This window comes from Bidens hawaiensis, unplaced genomic scaffold, assembly GCF_021521415.1.
Source record: "Bidens hawaiensis isolate Kalapana, Puna unplaced genomic scaffold, B.hawaiensis_p1.1 tig00017470_1, whole genome shotgun sequence".
In the NCBI taxonomy this organism is placed as follows: domain Eukaryota; kingdom Viridiplantae; phylum Streptophyta; class Magnoliopsida; order Asterales; family Asteraceae; genus Bidens; species Bidens hawaiensis.
In genome coordinates this window covers 395,570-405,487 of record NW_027492645.1, presented here as the reverse complement: position 1 = coordinate 405,487, position 9,918 = coordinate 395,570, and the positions used below count along the sequence as shown (strand labels likewise).

At 36.4% G+C, this 9,918-nt stretch overlaps 1 protein-coding gene and 1 pseudogene across 1 annotated transcript; one reads left to right on the top strand and one right to left on the bottom strand.

Annotated features, from left to right (window-relative positions):
• The first annotated feature begins 2,410 nt into the window (after positions 1-2,410).
• On the top strand, positions 2,411-3,874 carry LOC143554017 (protein WHAT'S THIS FACTOR 1 homolog, chloroplastic-like). Its single transcript, XM_077043886.1, has one exon. It carries the CDS (start codon positions 2,444-2,446, stop codon positions 3,677-3,679), a length of 1,236 nt encoding a protein of 411 aa, XP_076900001.1. The 5' UTR covers positions 2,411-2,443; the 3' UTR covers positions 3,680-3,874.
• A 4,288-nt stretch (positions 3,875-8,162) lies between these two features.
• LOC143554029 (adenylate isopentenyltransferase 3, chloroplastic pseudogene) lies at positions 8,163-9,393 on the bottom strand (annotated as a pseudogene).
• Between the last annotated feature and the right edge of the window lie 525 nt (positions 9,394-9,918).

Genomic DNA, 9,918 nt, shown 5'->3' with positions numbered 1-9,918 from the left:
CCTATGATGATGACAAAAGATAAAATCATAGGAAACATTCGAGTACATGACAAATGCTTCAATTTTATCAAGTATATTCATATTGCAATTATAAAGCTAAGGGTGAGGAGGTTGACGATGTATCATTTTCATGAAAAGTTTGGTCATTGGACAAAGGATATCCCATAAAACATATGGATTGGAGGGTGTGGGATGTGGAAATATTCAATGCCTCCATAGCTAATATGATTTGTACCTTTTGTATTGAAAGTTGTAAGCTCATTTGGATTGTTTGATTTAAGGTCTATATAAGTTGCTTTAGGTGGCCTTATATATAGACATATATGTAAGCATATGCTTATAGGATTGGAGGTCCTCTTTCAACAAATTCTCTGGTGTAAACTTCTCATGGCAACTCCAAATTCATCAATGTTCAAGACACTAAAACAGCGGTCCCGGGCGAGATGTTCAAAGCAAATTCGAGAGCAAAAGGCGTGACTTTATATCATATGGAGGTGTACCATGTTCCTTATTTGCTCACACAACGATTAGCTATTACGTATGATTACAATGAGCTTCCAAATGTTTAGTTATATTTGTAGATGTTAATAACCTTTGTATGTTTTCCAAAAAGAAATTGTTAGCCTATCCAAGAACTTTTGTGAGTGTAGGCCAAAAATGAGTAGAACTAAAACATGCCGATTAAAAACATAATATAGAATTAACCAGAGGATTTATCCGGCACATTGCGCCGGGCTAGTGATGTTTGGCTGTCTGTACACATGCTTCAACAGCACGCCAACGCGAATTTGATTGGTATCGACTTACATATAGTGACTAACCAAAAAAAATTAATTCGTCAACACCTTGATACATTAATAAACCTATTTAAAAAAAAACATGCATTGAGGTGGAGATCCGACGTGAATATGGTATAATAGCGGCACTCTTATAGCTTATGATACAAAAAATAACATATGTGAAATGATGTTTATGTAGTCAGTAAAACATGAACGTTACGGTAGCGAATTGAATTGCGGTATCAGAATAAGTCAATAAACCTAGATAGTAATTTGACAAATTAACATATTTAAAAAAAAACCCAAAAAATATTCAAAGTACGAATGTCTCCATATAATCCAAAAAAATTATCAAAAAATTAGTGTTCTGAAAACCCATTTATATCGGGCAGTTGAACCGGTAATACCGGATTTCACATATCAGACAGGTATTTTGTGTCCTGTATTTTTGGGCGGTTTGCTAGAACATCGAACCAGCGGTTTTTTTTTTTCTAAAATACCGGTTTAAACTGGCAAACTGGTTCTAAGCCCAAGCGATTTTTGATATATTGCGGCCCATATTTTTTATAAGTTACCTTTAACATAACGATTAGCATCGAAACGATTGAACCTTTGGATTATTTTTGAAAATCGAAAGCTTTTGTATTATTTTTATTATGTATTAACTTTTGGATTATATTTTATTATGGAATCATATAATTTTGGATTAGTTTTTGAGTTGAAGTTACATTTATATAATATTACAAGATAAACTATTAATCCGGTTGAATCTCTCGATACAACCCGGTTCAACCGATTGTACCATTTTTTAGCCCAACCGGGCACGAGTTAAACATCGGCTTTTAAACATTGCAAAAAATTGCTATAAGAGCGTTGAACTTGCACACCCTTGTTCTAATTTCCTAAGCTTTAACAAACTTATCAACAACCAACATACCAAATTCTCAGAAGTGGTTAAATGTCAAAATGATTTACATAAAAATAAAACTAAACTAATGAAACATTTAAAAAAAAACTTTTTTGACACCAAACTTCTCAATTATACTAATCAAATAGTTTGTTAATAGGTAGCCTCTTTTACCGAATTCGTGCCAACTCGCCGTCATAATGTTTGAGTTTTATCAACACTTAGGTTTTACCAACGTTCAAATTTTATCGACAACGCTCGTGTTTAATCAATACCGGGTTTTATCAACTAAATAAACGTCGTTTTAAATACTATAATTTTTTACATGTTACTTTTATTATATGTTAATTTGACGTATTTACTTTTAAGTTTAATTATGATACCGTAACAAAGGTAATAAATACCGACCTAATTCATGTCGACTCGCCGCCGCAAACACTCGGGTTTTAGCAACACCTGTGTACCAACATCCTTCTAAACATGGTAATATTTTTATCGGGTTTTACCAGTAGTGCCTGACTTTTAAAAACGTCATGGGTTTCATGATTTTTATCACATGAATAAACTTCATTTTAAATGCTTTAATTTTTACACTTCCATTGAAGAAATCTCAAACCTTTAGCCGATTGTTGAGTCGATAAACCCCCAAAACCCTAACTTTACTTCCCAATTCAATTCACCAAATTCAAACAACCACTGCATCAATCCCTCATTCATTTGCCTACAGTCTGATACAAGCTTTCAATTTCACCCAGGTATGTTATTTCACAGACCCACAATCTCTTCACACATCAACACACCCAAATACCCAACTGCAATCAGGGTCTGGGTTCAATTCACAGCTTCAATTTCTAGTCTAAGAGTAAAATGGCGTAAAGACCAAATGCTAGACCAAGCAATCAATAACGATAAACAGTGGAGACTCTGTGCAAAAGTAGTTAAAGAAGTCTTAAACGAACCGGGTCAAGTAATCCCGCTTCGGTATTTAGAGAAACGTCGTGAAAGGTTACGCCTTCCGGTTAAAGTCGACACCTTTTTATCCCAAAACCCGTTGCTTTTCGATGTGTATTATGATCGAATTAAACCCAAGACTCAACCCGTTAAGTTTTTGAAAGTTAGTGATCGGCTTCAACGGGTTTTGGATCGAAACGAAAGGGTTTATCGAGAGAACGAGGCCTTAATTGTTGCTAAATTGTGTAAGTTGTTGATGATGAGTAGGGATAATGTGGTTAGTGCGGATAAGTTAGCGCACGTGAAGCGGGAGTTCGGGTTTCCGAATGACTTTTTGGTGGATTTGGTACCGAGATATCCGGATTATTTTAGGTTGGTTGGGAGTCCAGGAGATGGAAATTCGTATTTGGAGTTGGTTTCTTGGAACCCGAGGCTTGCGAAGTCGGTGATTGAGCAACGGGCTGATGAGGAATCGGAGTTGACTGGTATAAAGATTAGACCGTCTTTTAACTGGAAGCTGCCGTCGGGTTTTCTTATTAAGAAAGAAATGAGGGAGTGGATTAGAGATTGGATGGAACGTCCGTACATATCGCCGTATGATGACGCGTCAAATTTTGATCAAGCGTCTCTAGAAATGGAGAAGAGAACGGTGGGAGTGTTTCATGAGTTGTTATCATTATCGTTGTATAAAAGAATTCCAGTGCCGATATTGGGCAAGTTTATCGAAGAGTATAGGTTTTCGAATGCATTTTCGAGTGTGTTTACACGGCATTCGGGGATCTTTTATATGTCGTTAAAAGGTGGGATCAAAACAGCGATGTTGAGAGAAGCGTATAAGGGTGATGAGTTGATTGACCGTGATCCGTTACTAGAAGTTAATGATAATTTTATTGAGTTGTTGGCTGAAGGACATAAGCAGAGGGAAGAACAACTGAAGCTTAAGAGACAAGCAGTTAAAGACGATACGGGTGTGGTGCCAGTAGGAAAAAGTACATTGAAAGATCTTGATCTTACTGAAAGTGAAGAGCTCTATAGCTCTTAAAATTTTTCGGTTGACTGCAATGAAATCATGCTGTGAGTCTCTCCCTACTTTATAAATTCATGTGCTTGAATATGTTAGTTGCAAATTTGCATAGGCATGACCCGTTAGCTGAAAAGACAGCCATAGGTGGCAATTTAACTGCTTCATTGTCAAATGCTAAAGATATTGGACACTACTATGAGTTGATGCATCTAGTGTTCTAGTGTTCATTAATTACTTGTGAATTTGTGTCCTAGTGTTCATTTGTTGAGTATTATGAATACTTTTAGTATTAGAACTAGTTACTGGTGTGTCGATGATCAATCAAAAGATTTGGTTTTTAGGCCATTTTGTAAAATAACTGAAACTACTGCATATTTATATGTGATTAAGCACAATGGATTCTGAATTGATTGTTTTCATTCTGGTTTTGGCATGTAGGCCACTAGTAAGACCTATGACACAAAACTCTTGTAGTCTTGTTACTGTGATTTATAGTAAATGATGAAATATTACATTAAAGTTTAGCCACTTGAGTAATAGTAAAAAATGAATCATTTCCTTACATTTTGTTTCAAATCAAACTGTTCCATTTTTTGCTGCATGCTGATATTTTTTTTCTTTAAATGTTCTAAACTAGACCTAGCAGAACTAGCAAAAGTGACCCAGTTACCAAAATTTGGGTCATAATGGATCTTTGTCATAACATTTTAGATTAAGTTGGGTCAAAAGTATTTTTTTTTTCGTTGGGTATTTTTGGGCTGAAGTAAGGAGAACAAAAAAATTTGGACGGGTCAAGATGGGCAGAGCTAAAGGATTGAGCGGGTCACATTGGGTGGCTAAAAAAATTTCTCGTTTCTCTGCATCTTCTTTCTTACATGGACTCCATTTTACCAGTGTAAATGACGTCCTGTCACAACTTCTTCGTCTAATTACCATCGCAGCTTGAAATCTTATCGAATCTTCTCTCAATAAAATTTTGATTTCTAAAGAGGAACCCCTGATCTTCACTATACTGAAGGGTTCCTGATTCAGCGAGTCACCAGTCGATTAGGGCGAAGACCTCCTATCCATTTGATTGATTTGGGTCTTCATAATCTCTGTTGCTAATTTCAGGATGTATATGCTGTTGTCGCTTCTCTATTGTCTGCTAACATGGAATTAATTTCTGTTAATCATATTTATAGCTGTATAATTTTTAACTAATCTTGGTATTTTGCACAGCTTATTACCATGCAGCCATGGGGCTTCTGCTGTTGTCTGATATTAACTGGTGCATCTTCATTTAACGCTAATTGCTTATACCTCTCATCTTCAAATTAAAATTGCTATTAATTAGCCATTCTTAAAAGTGTTGTTAAAAATTTTGTATGTCATTTTGGTCAAAACTGTTTCTGACCCAAACACAAGTGACCATTTTTTAAAACAGCCCGTTTTGACCCGTACATATTTTTTTTGGTCAAAACTCAGTTTTTAAAAGGTCCATCCTGACCCAAGCCCGTTCTGACCCGTTACCCCTCTTGGTCCAGCCCACCCATGTTTTCAGGTTTAATCTAACCTAAACCATAACCACCTTTTACTATGGAGCTTGAACCCCCACCAGAGGTGTCATTCTTCTTATGATGCATACCTAAAATCTTGGTGAATTTTCCGCCTATTTATATGTTTTCTCTCGTTTGATGGAACTCGATATGTGGACATTTTGTTTTCAAAATCTGTTTAGAAGAAGTTTAGTCTTTTAGCATCTGCTCACCAAACAGTACTGTACCAAACATGGAATATTCTATCATCATGCAAATGGAATGAATGACATGCTCACTTTAATCATTTTTTTCTTGTTGCAGTTCTACATAACATAAAACCAATGGCAGACCTACCTATCAAGAACACACAAATGTTATGATGAGTTTCTATGTTAATGTACTCAGCATTAGCCATTTATAGGAGCGGACACAAATCATTACGCAACAGTTGTTTCTCACACAGAAGACTATGCGCACTGTCGATATTCTTAAATGGGTTGTTCTCACACTTTTTCCTATAGCCAGTACGGTCCCACTTCCCCCTTTTGCCCCTCGCCCGCTCTGTAATTTCCAACTGGCTCTTGCAAATCAAGCCTGTGCGTATCTACCATCATCACAAGTCCCGCCTCCACCTCCACCTTTTAACCAAGTTTTTCCTACTACACCACCACCGCTTGGCGGCCATGAGCAGATGCACAGTCACAGTAACGGGCATAAACATGGTCATCCACATGCTGATGTACCAGGAAATGAGAACAAGCAGAATCAAACGCATGTGCACAAGCATGGTCATCACAGACATGATCATCATAATAAGCGTGTTCATGGTCGTCATCACAAACATAAAATGTCACCTGTAGAACAGCAGTGCTGTAAATGGTTAGCTCAGGTTGATGACGAGTGCGTTTGTGAGCTGCTTGGGCGCTTACCGCCTTTTCTTGTTAGGCCCATTCATGAATACACTGTAAGAGTTGCTGGTTCTTGTAATACTACCTGCTCATGTGCGGCCCAGTTTAGACTTTAAACATTGTTATGTTTTTTTTTCTTTTTTTCTAATTTTGTAATGCATTTAGTTATCTATGCAGAAAAGTTGGTATTTTTCATTTTGGAATATGTACAATTTTAACATCAAATATTGGAAAAACAGAATTGATTCAAAGCTCGTAGCTTTCTCGACATCGTTTCTATTCTTTCTTATAAAGAGAGGACATGAAGCTTTCATGGTTTGTTCCATTCTTGTTTTCCTTGCCCTTTTTGCAGCAACAGAGCCACGTGAACATGAATCAATATGTTGGACCATATGCTATAAGTTCCTCCTTTCATTGTGGGGTGCATTCTAATTCTATCGAGAAAAGATTGGATCTTGTGGTCTTGTTCGCAAGCATGTTTCGTTTTTTTATTCTTGTATGCAAGTCTAAAGGGTGTTAAATGTTAATCTGTGCAAACTTGGTTTTGTGAGGTTTGGAAGTCAGATAAAGGACTTTATTTGATACGAATGCTGTCTAGATTTTTGATCTACCTGCAGAAGCGGATGCCAGAATCCGTTTTGAAGGTTGAGTCGAGGTTTCGACCTTATTCGAAGTGGAGTGTCTTGTAAGGTGGATGGTAGATTCATGGATCAAAATTAATCAATGGTCCCATGTTGAAATTGATAGGTCAAAACAATCATCCTGCAACCTTTGTCAAAATGAATTCAAGCATCTATATCGCATAACCAAGTGTGAATCTTGACAATGGTATGGTAATAAAAGTCGCATACCGACCTTTTTCGGTGGACCAATATTCCACTTTCGGGATTGATACGATTGCTTTCTATGTTTATGTGAATAGCTTGTGGGTCTTTTTTCAAATTGGATGCTTGACTATGTTCAAGTTTTTATTTTTATCTTCTTTGAAAAGAGTTGATTGGTGTATCTTTTGCATCCTTTGGTATGCATATAAATTGGAATCTTGAGTATTGTATTGATAGGTAAAAGCTGAAGCCAATGACCCCATAACCTTTGCAAGAACAGATTCTAACATCAATTTAAACAACAAATTTGGAATATGGTGTAGATATGTGATAATGGATTGTTGATGTGGAGAGGATTCTTTTATATCACACTATTTTTGTAGTGCTAGATTAGAATATACAGTATTTTCCTGTATAGATTATATATTTCTTTTACAGCAGATAAGATGTTTAAAATTGTAACTTTTCTTTGTTTTAAGCTAATTGTCTAATATTACTGTTTTCCAAACCATTTATAACATGTAAATATTAGATATCACGTGTCGAGTTTTGGTGAAGTCTAAATTTTGATTTCCAGTCTCTCGTTTCTGTTAAATTTTAATGATTTTCTTTATTTGGTGATAGTATGATTACAAAGTTTTATTTTTTATTTTTTTTATAAAACATACAATTATGTAATAAGCAAGTTTCTACATTCTGACTTAGTATACGTATAAAAAAGAGGGTCGAGTTAAAATACATAGATTCTAAAAATAGGAAGCCGTAGAAGTGTATCAGGCATTGGAACCGTGTGTCGAACTCCATGATATAGATTTTAGGTTTTCGTTTTTTCGATTTCTAGCTTATATTTTTTAAAATTATTGTTCAGATCATTACGTCTTTCTATTTATCACTGTGTCTTTTTTTTTTCTTGACATTGTGCATATTTTATGATCCATTGTGTCTCGCTACCTTCTTAGATTTAGAAGACTGGCTAAAACAGCTTAACCATAAAAGAGAATGGTTATTATTTTATCCTGAAATAAATCGTTACAAAGACTATACTAGTATAATTGTTAGTATAATTGTAGGAATTTTAAAAAGTACTATTAAACATTATTATTTTAGCATTAAATCCGTTAAAACACATGTAGTCATGTATGTTACATAAAACTTTTAAGGTACAAAATTGTTAAATCACTCACAATATATGCTTCTCTATTCAAAACTTTTTATATAGTTACAACTTATTAATTAACGCCGGTTCTTCCTAATTCACGGCCACCATTTCACCCTCTCTAACTCCTCTGTCAACAATCTCCGGCGTGCCGGAAAAACCGCGATAATGATCACGCATAAAATCGCCTACGATCAATGACGCAGGTCCGGCCACCAGCTCCTCCCACGCCTCATCAGCTTCTCTACCTTTTTTCTCCAAAACTTCGGTGGCATCTAACCGGTGAATAGGCCACCCTTTAGCATCTACTAGCCGGTTAATTTTATCGACTTGCCGGCGTGCTAGTTTGCATGTATTAATCTTTGTTTCATTAACGGCTCTTTGTAGTAACATGTCTCGAGTTTTTTGATCAGTCAAAGATGAATATTTGGCACGAAAGAATGAGTCGAATTCGGGCACCCCGATGGCTCTCCGAATCCCTTTCGAGTAGTCGACGTTAGGGTTATACATGCTTCCGACTTCTTCTACCATCCCGGCGGCCACCATGCGATCTACGCGGTCAGATACGAATTGTTCGAGCACTTGCATTGCCACGTCGACCCACAAGAAGCAAACATCGTACCTATGGATGCAATCAATATAATGTAAGTGGAGGATTTAGTCGAAAAGGGTCCACAAAACAGTTAGACGGTCGTTTGGACAAAAGTCAAACTTTGAAAATTATTTATCAGGAGTTTGAACAAAATTTGGACTACTGTTGACTATAGAAGATCAAACTTTAAAATATGTTGGTCAAAATGGTTGTATGTGACTATGTTCTCTACCGGAAGCTGTTTGAAACAGTGTGAGATTAGATATAAGATGATGTTTATATGTGACCCTGACATTACCTTGATCGGAACTTGTAGTTATCATCATCGACTAATGCTTCGATGAACGAATTCGATCCACCAGCGATTACGGGCAACTTTCCTCTCCCGACGATTGATTTCATGGCGAGTGAAGCCTTGCTAACAAAGTTTTCGGCGTTAAAGTCCGATTCTGGGTCTACGATTCCTATAAGATGGTGTGACACGCCGCGACATTCTTCTCCTTGATTTTATTAGTGGTGACATCTAATCCTTCGTATATTTTGAATCTTGTCTGAATTTATCACCTCACCCGAAAACCTGGTGCCGATATCAATGGACAGTTTTGATTTCCCGGCACCCGTAGCGCCCATCACGAACACGACTTTGTCCTTGTGTAGACGGCGTCGGGAAACCGATAAGTCCGTTCCTGTTCCTCCGGTGGGTATTTGCATAAGTGGTTTGCACATCATCATTTTGTTCTAGTGAAAAAAAGAAGTGATCTTGAAAGTAAAAACTTATGTGAAAGAGGGGGTGGCTGGTTATGTTAATTCAAAGAAACAAAACACGTATGAGTTGAATATGCATGGTGGAGCACAAGCTTTGGGCTATTTATAGCGTTAAGAGTGATTGAGACTCTGATCTAACTCAAACTTAAAGCATGTGTGACGTAGGGCCACCATCAATAAAACCACTTACAAAGTAGAACGCAATAGTTTTTTGATGATTGCATGCGGCCTTGTGCGTGTAAGTAAAGACAACACGTACAACTATTTATTTAAGTTTAAACTAGACGCGGTCGGTATCTGGTTGATTCGTTAAATACAAAATGATATATGTAGCGCATCTAATTTAACATATCAAGAATACTATAGCTGGATTTTGATTTTGAAAAATAATTAGCTAAATAATAAAATGTGCTAGAGAAACGAAAATGTCTTATATCGAAATATAGACAAAAATATTCCCGGAGTATCACAATTTAGTGAAACTAATTACAA

What these genes read in the sequence shown, in the direction of transcription:
- LOC143554017 (XM_077043886.1), top strand. Translation starts at nt 2,444, where the DNA reads ATGTTATTTCACAGACCCACAATCTCTTCACACATCAACACACCCAAA.